We start from the raw sequence: 23,714 nt of genomic DNA on the forward strand, positions 1-23,714 counted from the left end.
AGCAATGCGAGACGATTGCAGCCAGATTTACAGTGACTGATAGACGTAGGTGACGGGACGGGGTTGCGGATATATACGCAGAGCGTTGTTGTGTGGTGACTTGTGTTGGTGAGTGTGAAAGCGTTTAGGCTGATGATCGTGGTTATGCTGATGGTGTTGAGTTGAGTGATTCAGAGGGATGGTGTGAGAGAGAGAGAGATAGGGGAATGGCGCGAACCGTGCTGAGTCTGGAAAGTGACAGTCGCTCGCGCTCTCTATCTCTGAGCGGCTCGCGGCGGCAACTTAGCGACACAGGGGCACGGCAGCGCTGTCTCACACTCTCCCGCTCGGAGCTAAGTCCAAGTGCAGATCGGTGGGTGTCTGAATATTTGACGCGAAATTGGCCAACAGCAAAAGGGAACAATTGGCTGTGCTGTGCTGTGCTGTGCTGTGATCTTGGGTAAGGAACACTAACCCACGCCACTCTCCACTTTCTGACAGCACACCGCACAGCTGAGCACAGCACGACCAAATATAGACTCATTCCGCAGTGGTCGAAATTGATATGCAAATGCACTCATAAATAATTGTACGCGAGCAGCAGTCACCCTTTTCGGTCCCTCGAAATCGGAACAGGGCTGCTGCTGCTGTGCTTTGTCTCATTGCTGGCGTGCTCGTGATGGACACCAGTCTTGGGCTGTCCTACTTCCACCAGCCTTCGGAGCTCAATGTGACGGCACCACGGGCTTGCAGAACCGTACAGGTACTCCCCTGTCGCAGTGTCAGAGCCAGAGTCGAGGTCCGCGGACGAGGACACCTCCTCTGTCAGAAGATGACCTTTACGGTTTTCCGATCCGACGAAATGCCAGCCCTTTCTTTTTTTGGGTGGGCGTCAACGCACAGCGAGAGGGAAGACGATGGAAGCTCGCAGACTGGAGGCGACCTCCTTCCAGCCAGGGTTGCCGCCGTGTCTTACCAGTACCACCATCCTGATGCTGTCTCACCACTCTGTCAGCTGTCGTTCCACGTCACCTCATCCCTTCGTGTACAACACCATGCAGATATGTGGTGGCAACGAACAGATTGGCTGCCCCTTCTACACGAAAGCCGAAGTGTTTTTGAGCTCCGTGAATGTGACAGGGTGTTCCGCAACCGCTTACGCGTTCAGGGTCCAGTTTTCGATCTTCTGTCATCCGACTGAGTTTATGCAGGCATGCTGACGCGGTAAGTACGATCACTTACTGATTTGTACGTGATGTTAGACTGTCAGAAAACACAGCTTCATTCGATCGGGAGATGGTGTGATGAATCTAGAAACTAAGAAGCCGATGTCAGGGTTTGGGCGTGTCGAGCGACTTTTTTGGTGTTTGCGGCTTTTTGCACGATTCCATCTCTCGTTGTTTTCGACTCAGTGTGCAGACGCTTCGCTTCGTCCCCGCACAGCGACGGTCTCGAAAGCAAAGGCTCGGATCCTTCTTGGCTTCTCACAACATCATCATTGGAGCTACACCCACGGCAACAGTGTACTCAATCGTCAGAGTACGCACTGAACACGTCTCACGCTCTCGACAGGGCCAATACCTCGCTTTGACCATCCACAACGACGCCTCATCGCATTTCAGGTACGTCAACGGTACATCAAAAGTGCCGCAAGAATCATCCGCAAACATGTCGTGGAGGAGCAATGCGCAGCGGACGGGCATGAATGCCCAGCCTCTTCAGGGCGCAAGACGCTGGGGTGGAGGAGGCGGAGGTTCAACAGGCGCACCAGAAGATTCATCCGGCTCCGGTTCGCCGCCTTCCAACTACCAGCAACAATCTTCTCATCCATACCAGCCTTCATACCAGCAGCATTCACAACCATATCATGCAGCGCCGCCGTCTTCATCGCCGCTTCCTCCATCCGACCCGAGATCTGCTGCGCTAGCAGCTGCAGCCGCCGTCGCAGCGAGTATCGGCATCAAACGCGATCGCGACGCACCACCCTCCCACTCCTACGCCGCCCCTTCCTCCTCCAGCGCCGCTGCATCAGAAGCATCAGGTGCAGACGCAGGTCCGCGCAAGCGCAAATCGCGCTGGGGAGACGCAAGTGACAAACTCACCATCCCCACCGCCATCGGCGCCAACGTCTCTGCCCAGGAGCTCGACAAGTACGCCATCCAGGTACGACTCGACGAGATCTCGCGCAAACTTCGTTCCGGTGACTTTGTCCCTCCCGACCGCGAACGATCGCCTTCACCTCCACCCACCTACGACAACCAAGGTCGCCGTACCAACACCCGTGAAGTGCGTTATCGCAAGAAGCTCGAAGACGAGCGTGTCGCTCTCGTCGATCGTCAACTCAAACTCGATCCCAACTTCCGTCCTCCCTCCGACTACCATGCCATCAAACGCAATCAGCGTCCCACCGAGAAAGTCTACCTGCCCATCAAAGAGTTCCCCGAGATCAAGTTTTTCGGCCTGCTCGTCGGTCCGCGAGGAAACACGCTCAAGACGATGGAACGTCAAAGTGGAGCAAAGATCTCCATCCGAGGCAAAGGCTCCGTCAAGACAGGAAAGGGCAAGATCGATGCCGACGAAGACGAAGAGGAGATGCACTGCGTTGTCACCGCCGACGACGAAGCCGCAGTCAAGAAAGGCATCAAGCTCATCAACCAAGTCATCGAAACAGCTGCCTCCACACCAGAGGGCGAGAACGATCACAAGAGGAGTCAACTTCGCGAACTCGCCGCGCTCAACGGTACCCTCCGCGACGACGAGAACCAGCTCTGCAAGAACTGCGGCAACAAGGGTCATCGTGCCTTCGAGTGTCCCGAACAACGCAATTGGACCGCACACATCATATGTCATCGGTGTGGGGGACAGGGTCATTTGGCTAGGGATTGTACACAAGGTAGAGCGGGTGGATTTGCAGGTGGTCCCCCACCGGGTGTTGGCGGAGCGGGAGGAGGAGTGGGCACGGGCAACAGGCAATTCGATTCCGAGTATGCCAACTTGATGGCCGAGTTGGGTGAACCTGCTGCTGCGGGTGCTAGTGGTGTCGCACAGAATGGGGCCACCGCTGTAGGAGGAGCAGCAGCAGCAGCAGCAGCGGTGGGTGCGGATGGCAAAAAGATCCCACCTTGGCGCAACCCGGAAGTGTGGAGTCAACCCGGATTCGGTGGACCGCGTGGTGGCGACGCAGGTAGAGGCGGATGGAATCGCGGAGGCTACAACAACCGCGGCGATCGCGCCCACTATCAACCTCAGCAGCACCAACACCCTCACTCCTACCAACAGCAACAGTCCTATCCCAGCTACGACCAGTCTGCCACAACACCAGCTCCAGCGACCGGTGAAGTAGCCGACCAACAGCAAGACTACAGCGCCGAATGGGCGGCGTACTACGCTGCTCAGGCTGCCGCGGGCGGAGCACAGACTGGTGAGCCGCCAGCGGCGGCGGCGGCGGCGAGTGCGGGTGGGGAAGGCGCGGTGGATTATACAAAGGAGTGGGAGGAGTACTATCGTATGCAGGCGGCGGCTGCTGCTCAGGATGGGGGTGCGTACGGGGCTGGTGCACAGGCTTGAAGCATGTTTTTCTTGCAATGTGAGAGTTGTCAACTGGACGCAAAGTGTGATGGGCGTGTTTGTGCTTGTGTTCTGAGGAGTTGCTTCTGCGTCAATCCGCGTCTGAGCGTTGGTCGTTCGTCTCAAAACTCGACTCTGTGCCGTCGATGACCGTGAACATTTCGCACTCCCAACGCTACATTTGCGAGTCGCTAAACCCATCAAACTCCCAATTCTTCTTTCCGGACAACTCAATCATACTCCTCGTCCTCATCGAGACTCCTCTTTACACCTCTTGACTCATCCTTATCCGCACCATCCGCATCTGCTCCCTGACTCGTCGCCTCCTTCGCTTCCCCAACCCCTTGAGACTGACTAGGATGAATCGTGGTCATACTAACATCATCCGCCGCCTCATCTTCCACATCCTCCCCATCGTCATCGTCATAATCATCCTCATCAACAGCAGCTCTTCTCGGATTAGTATCGAACAAACTTGATCCCTGGGTGTCGTTGATCGTTGATTGACTGGCACTGTTTCCCCCCGCTGCTGCTGCTGCTACTTTTGCTGTTGATGTTGAGTTTTGTGGTAGGTGTTCGGCTTCGAAATCGTCGAAACCTTCAGGAATGGGGTTGGGGACGATTTCAAAGTTGACGTTGGTGAGACAGTGTTGTGGTGGAGGAAGTCTTACACCGTGACGATCCGAAATGGGGGGGAGGGGGATCGAGTTGACTGTGCTTGCCAATGCCAACAGCATCTATGTTGACCGTTCGTTTGTTCACGTTGTGAAAGTCAGCATCTGCTCGATCGATGGAGGTAGTGCAAGTGTGGAGGGAGCCTGTGGGGAAGTGGAGTGGGTGAACTTACGTCTTTCTCCGGAGGCTTGGTAAAGCTGTAATTGACCCTACTTTGAATCGCCAATTGAACGTCTTCTAGCGACAAGTTGGTACCAGCTTGACGTGAGTTCGCATGATCAGAGTAGACGAGAGCATCGGACAGCACATCGTAGGTATAGCGATGGGCGAACTCGAGAAGTTGCAGGAGGACCGACGGTTCGACATCGGATACGCCCATGGAGGAGAGGATGAGCGCGATGAGACGCGCATCGCGTGGAACGGGACCGCGAAGACCGGTGTCGGAATACGATGCGGAGGAAGAGGACGAGGCTGCCGGGTCATACGTCACCATGGTGTGTGGTAGAGGTTGCCGATGCGGCGGATGGCGTAGCAAGTGTTGAGGATGGGCGGTGTGGGACAAGGAAGAGAAAACGAGACCTAGAGCCCAAGGTTGGCGAGCTGCTGCATCAAAGCGCGAGGCACATCCGTTTCCCGAATTTCAAGGTCGGGATAAGATTTGTTAAATCGCGAGTGGTCCACCTATGCTCAGAGGCTGCTTCCCTCAACGTTTCAAGCTCTGCTCAGACTGCTCGGGAGTCAATGCTTGGATCAGAGTCAGCTGTAATAGGAACAGGAGAGTGATTCCACATCGCCGATGCCAGAGAAGAGTCATGCACGAGAAGTCAGTACAGCGCATAAAGCGGTTGACTGGCGCGTCGCAAGTCACACAGTCGTGCAACGAGTATGGAAGGTGTTCAACCGCATCGATGCCATCTCGCTTTGTTGAGCTGGGCCATGGATGTAGGACGAGGCGTCGTGTTAGCTCACTTGCTTCGACATCGATAGATCAAGGCTACACGAGAAGCTGAACACCTCTGCGCGTCAAGGTATCCCTGCTTTCTCGTCTGGATGCTCTCCGACCTAAACGCGATTGGCGTGTGTCATAGCTCGACTGTCTCGGCTGCATCCATGAAGCGGAGGTTGAATGCGTCTGTCGTTCTCTATGATGCTAATGTACAATGGATTCGAATCGAAGTTTGGTGTAAGACCGGCTGAGCCCGTCTCTTACCACGAAGCCTTCTTGACACCCGGCAATTCGCCTGCCAGAGCCTTCATTCTGAATTGATACTGTATCGTTCGTCAAAGGCAGGACTATATCAGCAACTATACCCAGTAGATCTCGCCATCATTTCGTGTCTAAGACTTACCCTGCACAGACCGAACTCGGAAATGATAGCTCGACCTCGACCGGTCTCTACGCATCGATTTGACACGCTCACCGGTCTCGTCTTGTTGGGGAACTGGTTGAGCTGAAGTTGCGCCTGGTGACGGACCTTCTGTGGCAAAGTGGTGTTGCGTGCAATGTATTTGAAAGCTCGACGGACGAGTTCGTTGGATTGGACAGCTTGACGTGTCGCCATGTCACGGAGCACTCTTGCGTTTGGTCTGACCGGCATGATGGGCGCGAGTGTGTGTGTGTGTGCTAGTTGCGATGGGGTGGTTGTAAGAGTCGCAACCTGTTTCGGCAGGAAGAGAGGGTTGACGGCCGAAGTAGTGGTTGGTAACGATGATGGTGATGATGATGATGATGAGGAGGAGAAGTGAATCACAGGATTGGTGCAGCTTTCTTCTCAAAAAATGTCGGGTCCGTCAAGGCTTAATTTTTCAAATATGTTACACTCTCACCACGAACAAGGCATGACCGTGCGGAAAAGGGAGCCGTGGTTGCTCCACACAGGGCGAGAAGCTTTCTTCTGCGCCGGCTGCACGGTCGGTCAGATGGACCCTGACGACAGCAAAAAAAAAAAGCGAAGCAGCTCGACATCCTTCTCGACCACACACCCTCATCTTTTCAGCACTGCGCATCGCTGCAGCCTCACGAGCAGTCGGATAGGATGGACAGCCGCATCTTGTAGACTCTGAGTCCGTGCAAAGGCGCACCCCGGTCGAGGATGATGGTGCCATCGCACTACGCCGCACCACCTCACAAGAAACGTCGCTACGGAGATCACGGCTCTTCATCGACGCAGGACGACTCTTTCGGAGTGCAATCTCTGCCGGTCGCCATACTGGCAGATGACTTTTCCGGCGATCCGAACGATGGCGAAGAGTACTTGGCCGTAGTGCGACGCGAAGCAGCCGCTGCACCGGGAGTATTCTTTGCCGCCCACAACCCGTACGCCTCGATCACGGAAGCATCACCACCATCCCAACATACAGTCAGCGAACATGGACCTGCCGATTCAATTGCATCAGCACCGTCTCAAAACAGAAACGACACCGACGACAGACTAATCATGCCCATCTCAGAATGGAGAACGACGTTCGTCGAGCAGTTCAAGAACGCACGCGAAGCACTGAGCAACCCACCGCTCGAACCGGTCAAACTCACGCGCGACGACTTGCCCAAACTCAGCAACACCGCCGCATGGTACGCATGGATCCACGGTCGACCTCCTCCTGCCACCTCGAGCGAGGAAGCGGAAAAGCAAGCTTCTCGAAACTACGAGTGGCGCATACGCGAGCCCTCTGCAAGCCTGCTGCTGCGTCTGAGCACAGAGCAGATGTTGGCGCTGCTCGAAGCGTTTCCCTACTGGATTGCCCATCGTGTTCCCATCCCGGACGGCCAGGTGAAGGCCAGTGAGAGGCAGGGTGGGGAGGTGCTGCAGCCTCTGCATGCACGATGGCTCTTTGCACTGTTGCTCAGGTTGGACGGCAGGCTGGTGAGTGAGGAGATCAGTATGTTGCGCACGCTGGCGAGGGCGTGTGTTGCTGCGATCACGTTGAGCCGCATCAGAAGGAAGGCGGTGCGGTCGCGTGTCAGCAAACTAGATGCAGTAGAGACGGTGGCGAACGACGACGAGAAAAGGATGAGATTGGACGAAGCAGGTGCTTGGATGGTCGTCGCCATTATAGCCGGTGTGTGGGGACAGTCGGATCTTTGGGACGATGCAGTTGTCGACATGCAGCGTGTCACTTCCTGACTTGATCTCTCTTGCAGACTGCCACCATCTTCCCGATGCTCGATCTTGACCATGCTACCTCCGCCGGATCCAACTCGACGTTGCTCTTACACTTGAGCTTGAAAAGCATGCAAGCGAGCAACAGGCACCGGCGCTAAGAGGGACACCGGCAAAACGTTGATTGACCACCGGCAGACACTTTCGAGCCGAGAGAGGGACGAGCTGGCCTGCATTTTGGCTTTTGCCAAGCAGAGCGGAGATTCAAGTCGATGCCGTGTCAAATACGCTCAATTTGTATTCGCTCCGCCCGAGCTGGTGGAAATTCAAGTCCAGCCCTTGCCGAAAAAGCATGATTCTTCGGCACACTTCCAGCGAGCTAGCCGTTGGAGGAGCTGGCTTCGTCGTTAGTGACCATCTCGGCTTGCTACAGTAGCCGAATCCTCTTCCATTGGTCTACTCCCTGAGCGGTGCTAAGGTAGGGATGTCCAAGATGAGGGGGGGCTGGCCAAAGCTGATGGTGGGGATGGAATGCTGCGGTGTCTTCAGGTTCGATCGAATACCATTATTTGAATTAGCCAATTTGATTAACCGAGATTTCGAACCGTCGGCACGCTCTGCAGATTCAAACAGCGGATTCCTGCATGTCGCCGTAGTGGCTTTTGACCGCCCCGGGTTTGCCAGTCGTAATGAACCAGCGCAAACAAAGATGCCGTCCGTCGTACAAGCTGCCGAGAGAGACGGACCCTTTCCTTCGTCATCATCGTTTTGGCGTTCCGACTTTGTCAGACTCGTGTGGGCCATGCCGTCGGCTCACTAGAAACAGACGCCAGCATTCTCTCGCTTGTCCACGGCTGGCTGCATTCACCGCGCATCCACGGCACGGCATCCTCGAACGGTCTCCACCACCAACACAAGCGCCCCGACCTACACGGATGCCAGAAATGCAAAGGCGACACCGGTTGCCCCTCTTCATACCTTGACTCGGCATCATACCATTCGAAGCCAGTCGCCCCTTGTGCCGCGCCGCCTCCTCTTGCTGCCGGATTAGTGCAGGCCTGTTCTCATGGCGCTGGCCCGCTTCTTCGCCTGCATCTCACTGTACAGCTCGACAGTACCCATCACGGCATGTATTGAAACCCTCTGCAGCCAACAGCACACCATCGTTCCATCGGCTCCATCAATTACGGCATCTAGAAATCGACCTCGTGGACCCCCGTGCCGTCCAAAGCTACCTGCTGCCTCTAAAGCCTCGCATCTTGCCGATTCATACCTCTTCGCTTCCGGTGCGACGGCAACAAGCGGCATCCACACTGGCATCCCGCAGAGTGACACCATCGAGTATAGCTCTCTCAGCCCGCGAGTTACGTCTCTTTCCTCTCGACATCTCTTCGTCGAGACCGACTCCGGGATCAGGGTTCGACGGACAAGCGATTGATATACACAACAACCTCTCCGTCATCTCGTCATCGTCTTCCCTGTCATGATCCGGAGCTTCGACATGTCGTCGTGACATCTACCTTGTCTGATTCTCTCCCTACCAATACATCGTCGGATCAGCAACGCGGGCTACGTTCCAAGCGCAGAAGCGCCCGAGCAAATCAAGCACAACCATGCAGGCGACAACGTCAACACCATCACATATGCCGTCGGCACCATCAATACAGCCTCCTCCTTTCGACTCGCCTCCTCAAGATGCTCCTTCTGCATCATCAACCCTCCAACCGCTCACACCCTCCGAGATCGAATCGATCGTCCTCATCGGTCCCGAAGACTCGCGCCACTGGTCGCAGAACAAAAAATGGCTCACCACCGTCATCATCTCGCTCATGGGATTCATCTCCCCGCTCGGCTCCTCCATCCTCGTCCCTGGTAACGGCTTCGTCGACCACACCTTCACCCTCAACTCGCGCACCCTATCGCTCCTACCCGTTTCGCTGTTCGTCATCGGACTCGGCATCGGTCCATTCGTCCTCGCTCCCTGCTCCGAAACTGTCGGCAGACAACCTGTCTACGTCATCACCAGTCTTCTGTTCATCGTCTTCAACCTCGCCTCGGCCTTCTCGCCCAACTTTGTCGTTCTCAATGTATTGAGGATCTTTGCTGGGGCTGCGGGGAGTACCGGTCCGAGTTTGGGTGCGGGGAGCATCGGTGACATGTTTGCTCCGAGAGAGAGGGGTAGGGCCCAGAGCCTGTATGGGTTGGGTCCGTTGATGGGTCCCGTGTTGGGAAGCATCATCGGATGTTTCATCGCCGCGGGAACGAGGGATTGGAGGTGGCTACTGCACACGCTGACCATCATGTCGGCTGTGGTGTTCGTCATCATCGTCATGTTTCTCGATGAAACGTACGCTCCCGTCCTGTTGCGAAAGAAACGCGAGAAAGCGGTGCAACAGCGTCAACTCGAAATCGATCAGCAGAACCCCAAAGCAAAGTCCATCAGAACTCCGTCTTTCCTCAAGAAAACGGGCAACTGGTTCAAACGATACCTGCCCAGCAACGAGATCCTGCACAAGATCAAGACGGCGCAATCACGTCCCTTCCGTCTGCTGTTCACCAACCCGATCTGCGCCATCTTTTCGTACTACCTCGGTTTCTGCTACGGTATCATCTACCTCTTCCTCACCCAACACCCGCTGCTGTTCCAGACCCGAGCAGGCGAACCGGATGCTCCATCCGAGGACATCTTGCCCACGTACAACTGGGGTCTCGGAATCTCTGGCTTGAGTTATCTAGGGTTGGGGTTGGGTTTCTTGGTGGCGGCGTTTACGAATGCAGCGCTGCAGGATGAGATCTACGCCAGGCTGGTGCTGGCCGATGGAAAGCTGGGGTGGTTCTTGTTCAAGTCAAAGGAGGAGATCAAGAAGATCATGAAGGAGAAGGAGTTCGATCGGCAGGCGAGGGATGTCGAGAAGCAAGTGGCGGAACGGGGATCGGACGAATCGCATTCCCACAACAGCAGCAGGAGACCGAGTGACAATGTCGATGGGATCAACTCTCACTTTGGAAACGTCACTCCCATCGTCAACCCCGATCACACGTCTACCTCCATCAAGGACCAATCCACAAGTCCCACCGAAAAGAAGCTCTCACCACCTCCTCCTGCTCCCGCCACTGAAACGAAGAAAGGTCGACCCGAATACCGCCTCCCTCTCTGCTTCGTTGGGATGCTCATCCTCCCCCTCGGCCTCCTCCTCTTCGGCTGGTCCGCCGCCAACCAGACCCACTTCATCGTACCCCTCATCGGGAGCTTCGTCGTCGGCTGCGCCACCATCCTCTGCTTCCAGACCATCCTCGTCTACCTCGTCGACGCCTTCGTGCCGTACTCGGCCTCAGCGACGGCTTGCGCGGTGCTCATCCGAAGTCTCTTGGCAGCAGCGTTTCCGTTGTGCGCGGAATACATGTTCGAGGCGTTGGGATACGGGTGGAGTTGCACGTTGTTGGCGGGGATCGGATTGCTGGGGTTGCCCGTGCCGTTGGTGCTGTTCAGGTATGGAGAGGGGTTGAGGAGTAGGTACAAGTTCAAAGGGTAGTGCAGGGGAGGAAAGGGGGTTTGTATTTGTATCGTTTGCATTTTGCTTTTGTTTCTCATCGTCTTGGAATCGCATTCATCTCTCATTGTGCTTCATATGACTGTCAACATTGAACACACGTGAAAGCCAGAGATGCTCACACATGCTGAAGTAGGACACACACACAGCGACCAAGGTTGGGGCAAAGTGGTGTGATGTCGGCTCGGCGGCCAATCTCGACGTTCTACAAATACATTTTCTCGCATACCATTCTACGCACCGACACGCTTTGCTCCAGCGTGCGCTCCCTCCTGCTTGATCAGGACCTTCTTCAAGATCTGCGCATTCCTACCCCGCATCCCTGCCAGAATCCTCGCCGGAATCGGCCTCAACGCCGAGATCAACGCCACCAGCACCGAGAGCAACGCCAGACTGCCCGCCTGATGCGCCGAAGCCAACGGAATCGGAACCATGTAGATCAAGGTCGTAATCCCCAACGTCACCTGCGCCACCACCACGCCGACACTGGCATTCGCCAACGTCAACACCCTCGGTGGCAATTGGGGCAACACTTGACCTGATCCTGCTTGGGCGATGTTGGCAGCGGCAGCGGTGTACGTGCGCGAGAGACGGTGCGTCTTCCACGCCAGGAAGAGGACGGTGCTGGCGGTGGTGATGGCGAGAGTGCGGTGGATGAGTTGCACGGTAACCGGGTTTTGCGAGAGGTTGCGCCAGATCTTGTCGGAGCCATCGGAGCGTTGAGCGAAGCGATCGTCCATGAGCTCCTCCATCGGCGGTGCCAGCCGGCCGTCTCCCATGGTCGGGAACTCGTTGTACACCAACCCTGCATCCAACCCCGCCACCAACGCACCGGACATGGCGGTGGTGAAGACCAGCCCAGCGACGAGCTTGGTGAATCGCGAATGCGAGCGTAGCAGAGGGTGGTTGAGCGTGTTTGCGAGCTGACTGAGTGCAGCTTGAGATCGGGCGCGGATGCCCGAGATGGATCCGGTGAGCGTGGCGGCCTTGTAGTCTCGTTGGACCGCCAAGCCGGTGTGAAGCATGGCGAGGTAGACTAGGAAGGCGGTACCCATGTGCATCGCGAGGCGGAAGTGCGATACTCTCGGGGTCCAATCCGCCGCAGCAATCGACGTCTGTGCTGACGAGGTAGGCACGCTCGTCGTCGCATCCCACCTCACCCTCCCACCCTCCGTATCCACCGTCGCGTTCGGATGATCGTCTTTGATCACCGGTACCGGCACTTGGACCATCTTCGCCTTGCCTTCACTCCCCTTCGGAACCGTCAACCCGGATTTCACCATGAACCAGCCCAAAAACCCCTGGAACCCAATCCCTCCCGCAATCGCCAACAACTTCCACTTCGTCCCCGCCGCCACCCACCTCCTCGTCACAAAGAACGCCGCCGGCAGCACGAACGCCACGCCGATCACGCGTCCCAGCACACGATGCCCCCATTCCCACATGTAGATCGACTTGAAATCCTCCAACGACATCTTGGAGTTGAGCAGGACGAACTCGGGCGTCTGCTTGTACTTGTCCCACTCGGCCTCCCACTCCGGCGTGGTGGTGGGGAGACGCATGCCTTTGAAACCAGGGTTCCACTCGGTGATGGAGAGACCGGATTCGGTGAGCCGCGTAAGACCGCCGACGACGACGATGGCGTAGACGAGGAAGGCGAGTGCGTACAGGTGCAGCGCTACGATGGGTTTCGAGACGAACGGTGTGGATGATGCGGTGGTGGGTGGGGTGGGTGGTGAGATGTCGGAGGAGGAGGAGATGGTGGCTGTGGATTGATGTCGGTGTTGGTTGAAGCTTCTTCGTGAGCCGAGAAGTGTGAGTATGGACGGCGTGGCTGGCGCAGCGGTGGCACTAGATGATCGCAGTGTCGACAGCGAGCGCGATGCCAGCGCACTCGTACCCAACCCAGCCGATACTCTCGAAAATGTCGACAGCGAGCGACTGCTCATCACAGCTCTCGCAATCGGCAGCATCGACACAACACCCGCCTGTCTCGCTGACACTGCTGCGGTTCCTGCCAACCTAAGCCCGGCCAATCTCGTCGATATCGTGCTTGCTAGAGCAGTCATGGCGGAAAAGACTGCGCAAACGCTACTGCTTCAGTGGTGTGGCGAATCGAATGATGAATAGGATGCTCGGTGTCGGATTGAAGGAAGAAATGCGAACCGAGCTTTATTTTTTTTGGTGGTCGCTGGTACAGGAGCGGAACGGACAGGAAAGCAACGCGCCCGAACCAAAATCGGCGGATTATCAAATCGTGTGCGAGTCAACGGAATTCGCCGGTGCTCTCGCAGTCCCCAAACGTTCGGACGAATAGCTTCGATGACATTGCACACAGACAGCGATCACGATCATTCTGGTGACAGCCATTCTTGTGCCAAGCTATGATCCACATGGCAGTTGTGCAGATGGACCGTTCATGCTAGATGTGCATTTCATTGCGACGAGGGACAACCGCTCTGACTGAAAATGCCCTCATTCGAACGCTATTCTCAATCGGCTGCTTGATCCGCTGATGCCTCGAGCTCACCTACGTCCGCCTCTACGCTTCGCCATCTCCTGCGCCTTCTTCTCCTCCTGCAACCTCTGCTGCTTGATCACATTGCCGATACCGGCCAACCTCCTATCGTCCTTCCTGAGGTAATACAGCTTCGCCCTCCTGGTCCTCCTCAACTTGCCCGACTTATCATTCTTGCCCGCCTCCGCCTTCTGGATCACCCTGACATCCTTCAACAGCGGAGAGTACAGATTGAAACGCATCTCGACACCCAGCTTCTGCACCAAGTTGCGCAGCACAAACGACGTCGACACTCCACGACGACGCACTGCAATCAGAACACCGGAGAATGAAGAAAAGTTCGTCTTGAGCGGAGAAGTCCAGGATTCGACGATGAGCACGGATCCGGGTGGGATGCGATCGGCGGACTTGCGGTCAAACAGCTTGGTGAGACGGTTGCCGGGGTCGTAGCGTGCGCGCAGTTCCGAGTGGACGCGCGGCATGACGGCGTCAAAGATGGTCTTGGGCGCGGGAGGTGGTGTGATGCCCTTTTTGGTGGAAACGAAGGTGGGGACGTCGGGGATGAGTGCTGCTGACGAAAAGGGGTATGTCGCAGCTGTGTACAGCAAGATGTCAACATGGAGAGAAAAAGGGTGTCAGCGGATCGATCTCCAAGTACGAGGAGAGTGAGTCGGGGCGCTACTTACATCGCTGCTGTTGTGAGCTCGACGCTGACTTGGATGAGGAGGCTGCCGGTGGTTGGCGCTTTGATTGGGACGAGGAGAAGCATCTTCGAGACGTAGAGTACGAGGTGGAAGGTGTCGACGATGATGATGAGCTGCTAGATCCTACTCGAAGCGAGCGGAACAGCGCAGTGAGCTGCTTCTGTGACGATGGTGCCGCCATAATGTTGTGCGGGTTTGTTGGTGGTTGGCAACGACGATGACGAGGATGAGGACCGTTAGTGGTGACAGTGAATCGTCTTTGTGTGACACTTTTCTCGACGTTTTCTGCATTTCTTCTTGAGCCCTTTCGCTGCCACAGGCAATCACTCGTGCGATAATGTCAGCCACACTGGCGAGACGCCTCAATCACCATTTTCCGGATCCGTGTTTGATTCTAGAAGAGCGCTTTTGAATCGGGCGGATTTCGCTGAGCACCAGCCAAGTTGGCTTTGCTTGCTCTGCCAGATCGGCGGTCAAGGCTCTGAAGCGCGCTTTCGCCGTTGTCTGCTCGCCCGCTCACTCGACCCTGACTGCGCATTCCACCATCATCTTTTCATTCTCGATACGCACCCATCGCATCTCTTCCATCATACTTGGGCTGGTGTTTTGCACGACTTGCTCGCAACCGCGACCGGTTTTCCCTTCTGCTGACGTCGTGCTGTAGCATATCTGCTTTCGGACAGCACTCAGACCGTCTCGACTGCAACCCTTGCGTCCATCCCACGTCTCCACCGAGAACCGTCACAATCATCTGCACATTCGCCACGCATAGCGACGATCCACTACCACCACAATGGCGGCGAGAAAGTTGCAGACAGAGATCGACAAGACCTTGAAGAAGGTCGCAGAAGGCGTCGAGAGCTTCGAAGACATGTTCGATCTGCTTCAGCGCTCAACGAATGCCACACAAAAGGAGAAGATGGAGTCCGATCTTAAAACACAGATCAAGAAGCTCCAACGTCTACGTGATCAGATCAAGACATGGCTGCAGAGCAACGACATCAAGGACAAGAAGCCGCTCCTCGACAACCGCAAGCTTATCGAGACCCAGATGGAGAAGTTCAAGGCCATCGAAAAGGAGATGAAGACCAAAGCCTTCTCCAAAGAGGGCCTCATAGCTGCCGCAAAGATGAATCCAAAGGATCGCGAAAAGGCAGAGGTTTCCGAGTGGCTCTCCACACAGGTCGACGAGCTCTCACGACAGGTCGAGTCCGCAGAAGCAGAGATTGAGACCATCTCGGGCTCGGGCAAAAAGAAGAAGGGTTCCGCAAAGGACGAACGCGCATCATCGCTCGAATCCCAAAATGATCGCAGGAATTGGCACATCTCGCGCCTCGAGATTCTTTTGCGCATGTTGGAGAACGGCAACCTCGAGACGGAGCGTGTTACGGACATCAAGGAGGACATCTCGTACTTTGTCGAATCCAATATGGAGGAGGACTTTGAGGAGGACGAGGGCATCTACGACGATCTCAATCTCGACGATGGCGAGGAGGCATTTGGTCTCAAGGAGAACGACGACATTCAAAGTAACGTCGACTCGACGGCCGGCATGGATGATCTCAGCTTCCGCGATATCAAGGACACGCCGACGAAACCACGACGGGACAGCTTGGCCGAGATCAGCACTAGCTCCGCCAACAACAGCATCTCAACCGCCACCACCGCAACCAACACTGCCACCGCCGCTTCCAACAAGAAGGACGAGACCGTACCATCGCCAGTGTCGGCTTCGCCAGCACCCACCGCACCTTCACCTGTTTCGGCCGCACCAGCTCCCAAGAAGACCATCAAAAAGGCATCGCAAGAGCCAGTCGCAGTGCCGAAGGAGAAGGCGGTACCTACTGCCAACTTTGCGCAGGCCAAGGCACCATCCGCATCCCAGTCTGCCGTCCTTTCGCCACCAAAGGCACCCAGCGCTGCACCGCTTCCTCCCATCCGTTACGCTGCAGCTGCTGCGGCGGCAGTGGCGGCCACCGCTGCTGCAACCGCTGCCGACGCGACGGCTGCTTCCCCTGCGACGACCACAGCATCCACCGCCACTGACTCGGCTTCGGACCCGATCACGAACGCTGCCAACTCGACAGCAGCATCTGCGGCACCTGGCTCGCACGTCCAATCATCTACAGCAGCATCGCAGCAGGTGGGGGCGCCCGCCACACCCGCCAAGTCGAGCGTCGACGCACTCAAGGATGACGCAGCAGCCAAGGCACGATCAGCATCGCCAGCGCCTCCAGGCCTCACCAAGGTCGATGCGAGCAACAACAACGCAGCAGCAGGATCGGGTGCATCGACACAAGACACCACAAGTACGTCAGGATTCCAGCCGGCCCAGCTCGCCGCCTCTTCGGCAGCAGCGAGCGTGGTGCAGCCCGCAGGTGGAGGAGCAGGAACTGCAGCACAGCAAGCAGCGGCGCAAAAGGAGGCAGGCACCGAAGCACGATTGCCGACGTCGCTCACCGACCTTGTGTCGTCGTTCGAGTCTGCCAAGCAGAAATCGCTGCGTCGCGACGCCAACCTGGGTCTGGTGCACAAGTCGCTCGAGTCGTCCTTCATGAACGTGCCCGAACCGCTGGATTCGGACAAGCCAAAGTACTACGTACCCAAGAACCCATTCCCCACGCCGAGCTACTACCCGCAGGCGCCGGCGAGCGTGTTCGATCATCCCGCGCTGTACTCCAAGTTTGACGTCGACACGCTCTTCTACATCTTCTATTACCAGCAGGGAACGTACCACCAGTATCTGGCGGCCAAGGAGTTGAAAAAGCAGAGCTGGCGCTTCCACAAGCAGTACTTGACCTGGTTCCAGAGGCATTCGGAGCCGCAGGCGATCACGGACGAGTACGAGCAGGGTGTGTACGTCTACTTTGATTGGGAGGGTAGTTGGTGTCAGCGCAAGAAGTCGGATTTCCGATTCGAGTATCGATGGTTGGAGGATAACTAGCTGTCAAGGTGGGCGAGATGCTGATGTTGAGATGCAGATGAAGGAGAACGAAACAAAATTATGTTACCTTGTTTGCCTCGGTGGGTGCTGCTTTGTTTCTGTGTGATGGCCGAGGAGCCAAGCGAGTGATGGAGATGAAACTGCTTCGCTGAGTATGGTGAGCATCTGCGGGAAAAGTCGATTGAGCCTGGTGCGGTGAGGAAGTGGTTAAGCGAAGGCGCAAAGACCCAGCAGCCGAGAGCGTGCATTTGTTCGGTTGCGGAGAGCGAACCGCAACCGACGACATGACGGTCTTTCGCAGCGCACTGTCGTCTCGCTCGTGGACGTTGTTGGTTAGTGAGAATTCGGGCGAGTCCAGGGAGGGCATGGGAAATCGTCACCTCCCATCCGAGCATCAGGAACGTTGTTTCATCGTTGCCGACCACGCTAGCGGCGTCTGATTGAGATCTGCTTGCTCGCCTTCCCTGCCCATTACATCCTGCTCATGGTGCACGCATCTGCGAACAAGTCGAATGTCGATCAGCATGCGATCTGTATGTGTCAGAACAATTTAGATGTAAGTCTCGTAAACGAGGACAACACGCGAGGCTCATCGCCACCGAATCACCTGCATGCTGTGCAAAATCAAGCGAAAAACGTGGTGGATGCAGCTCGCCAATGCAGGTTTGTTCCGTCGATCATTGACCCAACTTTTGCGAGTGACATAACGCAAAGCGGGGATCACAGAACGGATCAACTGCTGTGGGATAACTCGCAGGACGATGCTTTTACGGCGTTCATGTTGGAAGGCATTGATTGATTGGCTGATACAGACAAGAACAAGCCGAGGTCGTCGGGAGACTTGCCACCGGCGACGTCTCTGACACACCACTAAGTGTGCAAACGTATCGAATGCTATCCGAGCCAATCATATGCACGACAGGTGCAGTGTGTGGCCTGGCCTTCGGATAGGTTCCGACCTCCATTGTGTCTCTGAATGGACTGTCTCGAATCGGTGTCGTTTTCTCTTTATTTCCGCAACCAAAAATGTTTGTGGAGTGTGTCGAGGGCCGAATGTGAAACAGCGGCCCTTCGGATGAGCGACCTGGTTCTTGCTTCCGCCGGGTGCTCAACCTTTATCTTCTCCCAGTGAGACATCCTATTTCGTCCTCCAGTTGGCACATTGCCTTCCGACGGCTCCAAATGTCCTCTTCGGCTGCGAAGGTGGCATCACGATCCATCAAATGAACACGGCGTGGCTGGCCGCAGCCCTTGCCCAAGGTCGAGCCTCTCCGCCAAAACGAGCTGCAGATTCATCATGCACCCTCATTCATCTTGAGGCGCAAATTTCGCGGCGCAACCGATGATGCAGGTGGTGTGTGTTATTTTTATCCAAAAAAGATTAAATATGAGAAGTGACGAGCATGCAGGGTTCTGCAAGACTGAGGGAATCGGCTGTCAACGCCGACGTAAAGTGACACCCAAAATTGCGGGATGGCCAGCTGCTTGAAAGCAAGACTGTCGAGCTGCTGCCGGTTTCTTTTGGTGGCCACGGGTGCCGCTGCAACGACAATAGGCCGAATCACACTCCGCTTGTCACTTTGGCCAACCCTCTCTTATCCTGACGAGTTCACTCAGCCATCACATTGCTAGCAACGTCTCTGGATCTTTTCACTTCCTCCCCATCATCCCTCTCGTCTTGCTAATCACCTCGACCCTCATCGTCTTTCGCTCGTCTTCCGGTCTCTCTATTTTCACGTCTCGTCTAATCGCCTCGGTCTTGCTAATCGTCGTCTTGCCGTCACGCACCTCTCATCGCAGCGCAAACCATCGCAACATCCACATGTCGGGCACAACCATCTCGAAACGGCTCAGACGCTGTCTGTAACCACCCTTGTCTTCCTTCTTAGGATTGGTGACGCCGTCGCAGGTCACCCATCATGTCGCTCAAGTTCCTCACAAAGCGGCGCGATCGCAATCGCTCCGAGTCTGCCACGTCCAACGGCACCAAAAACAGCTCTCTGGACAAAAGTCCGGCACCATCACGTGCCACTCTGCCGTCCTCCGACTCCTTCCTCAGCAGAGGCAGCAAGGCCGCAGCAGCACCTCCCGAAGTACAAGTCATCAGCTGGCATCCCGATGATCTCCGCTCCGCACGTCGCGACGTGCACATTCGATCCAGAGGAGACGACGCTCCCTTCAAAGCTTCGCCGACTCCTGTCTACCAAGCCTTCACCTCCCGCTCTGCGCCTACGTCCCGATTCATGACCAAGCCATCCACCGCGAGAACGGAAATCGACCACGCTCCTTCCAGCAGCAATGCAAGCAGCAGCGATATCGGACACACTTTCTTCGGAGCCACGGATTCCCTTGTACTTCGCAATCACAACTTCAAGTCTCCTCGTCGTCCGCGTCCGCGTCCTGGAACAGCGCCGCTTCCCAAACATCCCCCACCGGTAACATCTCAGCAAGACTCGGCATCGGAAACACCCAAAAGCGAAGACCTCGAGGTCCTCAATCCCTCTTCGTGTCCTTCGCCACTTTTACAACAGCCAGAGTCGTCCACCCGACCCAGCGTGCCCGTGCGACATGCTGGGAGACCACGTCACGCAAAATCGCGCTCTTATACCTCGCAAGCTGCTACACATGATGCGTACGACACCGACGATCCCTCGAGCTCCTTTGGCCTCCCCTTTTCGTCAAAGCATCGCAACGCTTCAGTGCAGTCTCTGATCAGCGTCGTCTCGACGGGAGCAAGAGGTTCATCTTCAAGTCAGGGTGACAAGTCAACCACCACTTCCGCCGGCAGCTCATCCGGCTTGCTCTCCCGCATTCCAAGTCGGCGAAGGACAAGGAGCAAGAATGCATCCGTCTCGGACGTGCACGCCGCTTTTCCCCCAGACTTGTCGGCCGAAGCTGAGTCTCAGCCGAGGTTCCGCGCTCGTAGCGAATCATTTGGAGCCTTGACCACAAGACTCTTCCGATCCAAAGACCAAACCATGCAGGCGCCGACAGCGACAACTAGCCCCAACAAAGCCAGTCGGAACGCCATCAAGGGCACCGCCGCACCACCTTCAGCTTGGCGAACGGATGCTATCGCTCCCACAGCAGCATCGGGAGACGATTATGCTCACGACGCTGGTGGTGAATCAACGCGCGCTCCTTCTATGACCTACAGCTCGGACAACGAAGTGAGTGTCGGTCATGGCTCTTCGTTGGGCCATGGTGTCGAATCAGGGCATCGTGCTGGCACTACATCTCCATCAAGGAACCTCATGTCGGGAAGCTCTAGTGATCATTCTGGCACCGCGACATCACTCTTGTTTGCTGGTCTCAAAGCGCTTGGCGGCGGTGGCGGCAATGACTCGACCTCGAATCGTTTTTCCACCTATTCGACAAAGTTGACCGCTTCGCCAAAGCAGTCTACCGCGCCGCAGTCGCACTTTGACCATCCCAGCCCTGTTCTCGACTCTCCTCGAGTGTCAGGCCTTCCGCTCCCCCTTGCCACACCCAGCCCTTCATCGTCACCTGGTGGCACCATCTTCACCGCGCAACTATTGAAGCGCATCGGCCCACCGCCCGTCGGACTGGCTCCCGAGTGCTTCCATGAGCGCGTCGCGCTCGTTCAAAATTACATCTTGAGTCAGGTACCCTTGCCTCCCCTACCACTCTCGCCGCACTCCTTGCCGTCGGACGAAGATCCGATTGGAAAGGCTGCAAGTCAACGTCCATCGCGTGAGTCGAGTCTGCCGCTCGCTTCTCGTCGCAGCAACACCAATCCGGCCCCAGCACGATCTTTCATATCATGCGTGCCAATGGGAAAAGGCGAATCATGCGATGTGACCGCCTCCCTGCAGGATGAATTCGACAAGCTCGAATGTGTGGCCGAACGAGAGCTGGGAAACCTTGTCTCCACACCCTTCTCGCAACAGAACTCTGGTGGCACGCCCGCCCGGCTCGTCGACACCCTACAGACCCTTAGACTGCGAGAGGTGTTCCTGGCAGCCAGAAGCAGATGCGGGCTTGATCCGAGTCGCAGCCACTTTGATCTTCAAAATTTTGCGGTGACTGCAGATCAGATGGCACGGTCAGACTCTTCCCGCAGAGGCACAGCTTCGGCGGTCAACAAGGATGGCAGTCTCGGTTTGGGACTGCGAGGAATCACAGCACACTCTCCAGATATGGGTCAAGGCATCCAAATGAGCCTGAGACCGGCTCCCCGAAGACGAAGGGGAACCGGATCGGCGGCACAGAGACCGCTCACCGCTCCTGGAGGTGCAGCGCAGCCCATGGCCTACGTGTGTCCAGACCTCCCAGCGACGGTTCGAAACGACTTTGACGGTGATCTCTTCACTCCACAATCATTCAGCGCCAAACTCTGCGCGATGCATCGGCCGCCAACCAGACTACGGTCGAGCATCTTCGAGGATGACGATGGCGACGATCAAGACGAAGCGCACAACGCAAGCAGCAGAGACAGTAGCGCTACACACCGCAGTGTCGAGTCCGCCTCCATTTGGAGTGCCGTCGTTGTGCCGGTCAAGAAGCGGTCGCCGGTGATGGAGGCGTTTGACTTTGTCGATTCGATTTGACGAAGCGGCGAAGTCAGCATGGATCGAACACAGAATGCACTCGAACATGCTGGTGTTGAATTAGTCAAGGAATTTGTAGCAACGATGGACGCGGAAGAGGACGCGTATCGAGGACGAACGACGCAGCGATGCATCGACAGAGGTCGACGACTGCGCTCGTCACATCATTCAATCTTATCTACAGTATCTGGATACGCAGCAGAAAAGAGAGCTGGACATGCCGCGAACTCGGACGAGGCTGAAGAGGCTAAGTAGGGAACTCATTGATCCTCATTCTGTCCTCTGATCACTTCAAAGTAGCTGCCACTTGAACAAATCTCATCCTTCTCTTGGAGTCTGATCGAAATCCAACCTCACCTCTTGCGGATTTGCACCCATGAAACCCGCTCTTTGTTAGTGTGGCGTCGGGCTAAGGCCTTGCCGAGATGAACACGCACGTCGACTCACACACCACATTCGTTCTCTCACCGCGACGTCGTGTCTTGACTTCCCATCCACACACGTATTTTGATGTACGAACACGAATATATTTCTCTTGATGAACGTGCAACACCAGCCATGCAAAAAAGCTGCTGCTTCTAAGTCTAACTTTGCGTGTTTTCTTACCCTTCGTGAGGTGAGACAAGCGTGCGCAACTGGGCCAAGGTCACTCCTCTCGCGTCGTCTTGCATGCTACTCTGCGTGTTGTCGTTGCTGCATAAGGGGGTGGAGGTGAGCGGTTGGAAGAGCATCTTCCAGCCGAGGGTGCGGGCGAGCTGCTGCAGCAGGTGCTCTTGCTCGTCGAGCGCGCAAAGGAGTGATTCGGAGGTGGTGGCGTTGGTGCAGGCGAGGGAGAGGGGCATTGGTTCGTCCGTGGAGGAGGGAGTGGTTGCGGCTTCTGCATCGACTGCTTCGATTGGCTCGTCGTCTTTCTGCGGTTTGGAAATGAGCTGTTTGAGGCGACGTTGAACCGCATCCAGATCCTTAACGATCCTCTTCGCCCTCTCGAGATGTCCCAAACTCCTCGGCAAAGCAACCACCTTCCCGACCGTCTCCCCCGCTACCACCAGCTCCACCCAAACCTCGCTCAACAACGCCTCTACGATCTCGTCACCACTCACGACCCTCTCCTCCCCGCTCTCTCCATGCAAGTTCGACCTGATCTCCAGCAATACCGCTCCCTTTCCCCCTCCCTCCTTCACCACCACCCTCCTAACCATCCCCATCACATACCCCACCACGCGCTTCAAATCCCTCACCACCAAATCCTCCCATCTACACCACTCGTCATAGAACCCCCTCCACACCCTCCCAAACACCTCCTCCCCCACCTTCTCGTCAAACCCGCTGTCCACAATGATGCTCGCAAAACTCGCCTCCACCACATCCGCTACCGCTTTCGGCACCACCACCCCTCGCTTCAACTTCAACCAGTACTGTGCCCCTCCCTCCTCCTCCAACCTCTTGATCTCCTTCGCGTACACACCGATGTTGTCGGAAAGAACATCGCTATCGCTAGCAACGAACCTCTCCAACCCCAACCTAACCCCCATTGCCGACAGCGTAGAGTTGCTCGCCAGCACACCCTTCAACGTTGTCAACTCCCCCGGAGAAAGATCCGCATGCTTGCCGAAAATATACCGGACGATGTAGAAGTCCAACCATGCATCACCCAAAAACTCCAGTCGTTGGTAGGATGGGAGCACGGAAGCGAGCAGCGATGGATGCGTAAACGCTTCCAGCGCCAGGTGCGGGTAGGTGTAGGTGTGGGAGAACAGCTTCTGCAGATGGGTGAGCCCACCAAGGTCGATGCGCGAGGACCAGTTGTGGTCGATCGAACGTTGTTTCAGATCCAGCAGGAGCGTGTTGAAGTCCGACATGGTTCGAATGGTGTCCGGGAGTAGGGTGAACGTTCGGCAGACGAACAGAGCTTGTTCGGTGGACTGCAGCAGCGCACATCCGATCAACGCCTCCACCACGTCCGAGATCACTTTCTCCCTCGCCACCTCTACCTCTTCCCCCACCTCCCCCTCCTCCTCTCGCACCAACTTCCCCCCGACCTGACCGATCATCGGCGCCTTCCACCCCCTCACCCCACCCCCCGCACTCCTCCCCACGACCCACC

At 56.3% G+C, this 23,714-nt stretch overlaps 12 protein-coding genes across 12 annotated transcripts; 7 read left to right on the forward strand and 5 right to left on the reverse strand.

Annotated features, from left to right (window-relative positions):
• Nucleotides 1-1,192: 1,192 nt before the first annotated feature.
• Nucleotides 1,193-3,546, forward strand: PHSY_004983 (zinc knuckle transcription factor; the record flags this gene model as incomplete). The annotated part of the gene is made up of 2 exons (XM_012335595.1): nucleotides 1,193-1,203; nucleotides 1,392-3,546. 2 exons carry the CDS (start codon nucleotides 1,193-1,195, stop codon nucleotides 3,544-3,546), a joined length of 2,166 nt encoding a protein of 721 aa, XP_012190985.1.
• A 230-nt stretch (nucleotides 3,547-3,776) lies between these two features.
• PHSY_004984 (transcription initiation factor) lies at nucleotides 3,777-4,714 on the reverse strand (the record flags this gene model as incomplete). The annotated part of the gene is made up of 2 exons (XM_012335596.1): nucleotides 3,777-4,283; nucleotides 4,394-4,714. The coding sequence occupies 2 exons, from the start codon at nucleotides 4,712-4,714 to the stop codon at nucleotides 3,777-3,779; spliced, it is 828 nt and encodes a 275-aa protein (XP_012190986.1).
• Nucleotides 4,715-4,924: 210 nt separating this feature from the next.
• On the reverse strand, nucleotides 4,925-5,625 carry PHSY_004985 (hypothetical protein; the record flags this gene model as incomplete). The annotated part of the gene is made up of 2 exons (XM_012335597.1): nucleotides 4,925-5,193; nucleotides 5,571-5,625. The coding sequence occupies 2 exons, from the start codon at nucleotides 5,623-5,625 to the stop codon at nucleotides 4,925-4,927; spliced, it is 324 nt and encodes a 107-aa protein (XP_012190987.1).
• A 692-nt stretch (nucleotides 5,626-6,317) lies between these two features.
• On the forward strand, nucleotides 6,318-7,346 carry PHSY_004986 (hypothetical protein; the record flags this gene model as incomplete). Its single annotated transcript, XM_012335598.1, has 1 exon — nucleotides 6,318-7,346. The coding sequence occupies one exon, from the start codon at nucleotides 6,318-6,320 to the stop codon at nucleotides 7,344-7,346; it is 1,029 nt and encodes a 342-aa protein (XP_012190988.1).
• A 1,042-nt stretch (nucleotides 7,347-8,388) lies between these two features.
• On the forward strand, nucleotides 8,389-8,760 carry PHSY_004987 (hypothetical protein; the record flags this gene model as incomplete). Its single annotated transcript, XM_012335599.1, has 1 exon — nucleotides 8,389-8,760. The coding sequence occupies one exon, from the start codon at nucleotides 8,389-8,391 to the stop codon at nucleotides 8,758-8,760; it is 372 nt and encodes a 123-aa protein (XP_012190989.1).
• Nucleotides 8,761-8,965: 205 nt separating this feature from the next.
• Nucleotides 8,966-10,855, forward strand: PHSY_004988 (multidrug transporter; the record flags this gene model as incomplete). Its single annotated transcript, XM_012335600.1, has 1 exon — nucleotides 8,966-10,855. One exon carries the CDS (start codon nucleotides 8,966-8,968, stop codon nucleotides 10,853-10,855), a length of 1,890 nt encoding a protein of 629 aa, XP_012190990.1.
• A 251-nt stretch (nucleotides 10,856-11,106) lies between these two features.
• On the reverse strand, nucleotides 11,107-12,846 carry PHSY_004989 (cytochrome c oxidase assembly protein COX15; the record flags this gene model as incomplete). Its single annotated transcript, XM_012335601.1, has 1 exon — nucleotides 11,107-12,846. One exon carries the CDS (start codon nucleotides 12,844-12,846, stop codon nucleotides 11,107-11,109), a length of 1,740 nt encoding a protein of 579 aa, XP_012190991.1.
• A 553-nt stretch (nucleotides 12,847-13,399) lies between these two features.
• PHSY_004990 (likely mitochondrial ribosomal protein) lies at nucleotides 13,400-13,873 on the reverse strand (the record flags this gene model as incomplete). The annotated part of the gene is made up of 1 exon (XM_012335602.1): nucleotides 13,400-13,873. One exon carries the CDS (start codon nucleotides 13,871-13,873, stop codon nucleotides 13,400-13,402), a length of 474 nt encoding a protein of 157 aa, XP_012190992.1.
• Nucleotides 13,874-13,977: 104 nt separating this feature from the next.
• PHSY_004991 (likely protein kinase) lies at nucleotides 13,978-14,316 on the forward strand (the record flags this gene model as incomplete). Its single annotated transcript, XM_012335603.1, has 1 exon — nucleotides 13,978-14,316. The coding sequence occupies one exon, from the start codon at nucleotides 13,978-13,980 to the stop codon at nucleotides 14,314-14,316; it is 339 nt and encodes a 112-aa protein (XP_012190993.1).
• Nucleotides 14,317-14,888: 572 nt separating this feature from the next.
• On the forward strand, nucleotides 14,889-17,039 carry PHSY_004992 (potential mRNA deadenylase and CCR4-NOT complex subunit Not5p; the record flags this gene model as incomplete). Its single annotated transcript, XM_012335604.1, has 1 exon — nucleotides 14,889-17,039. One exon carries the CDS (start codon nucleotides 14,889-14,891, stop codon nucleotides 17,037-17,039), a length of 2,151 nt encoding a protein of 716 aa, XP_012190994.1.
• Nucleotides 17,040-18,958: 1,919 nt separating this feature from the next.
• Nucleotides 18,959-21,610, forward strand: PHSY_004993 (hypothetical protein; the record flags this gene model as incomplete). Its single annotated transcript, XM_012335605.1, has 1 exon — nucleotides 18,959-21,610. One exon carries the CDS (start codon nucleotides 18,959-18,961, stop codon nucleotides 21,608-21,610), a length of 2,652 nt encoding a protein of 883 aa, XP_012190995.1.
• A 602-nt stretch (nucleotides 21,611-22,212) lies between these two features.
• On the reverse strand, nucleotides 22,213-23,661 carry PHSY_004994 (hypothetical protein; the record flags this gene model as incomplete). Its single annotated transcript, XM_012335606.1, has 1 exon — nucleotides 22,213-23,661. The coding sequence occupies one exon, from the start codon at nucleotides 23,659-23,661 to the stop codon at nucleotides 22,213-22,215; it is 1,449 nt and encodes a 482-aa protein (XP_012190996.1).
• Nucleotides 23,662-23,714: the final 53 nt, after the last annotated feature.

This window comes from Pseudozyma hubeiensis (assembly GCF_000403515.1).
Source record: "Pseudozyma hubeiensis SY62 DNA, scaffold: PHS46, whole genome shotgun sequence".
NCBI lineage: Eukaryota > Fungi > Basidiomycota > Ustilaginomycetes > Ustilaginales > Ustilaginaceae > Pseudozyma > Pseudozyma hubeiensis.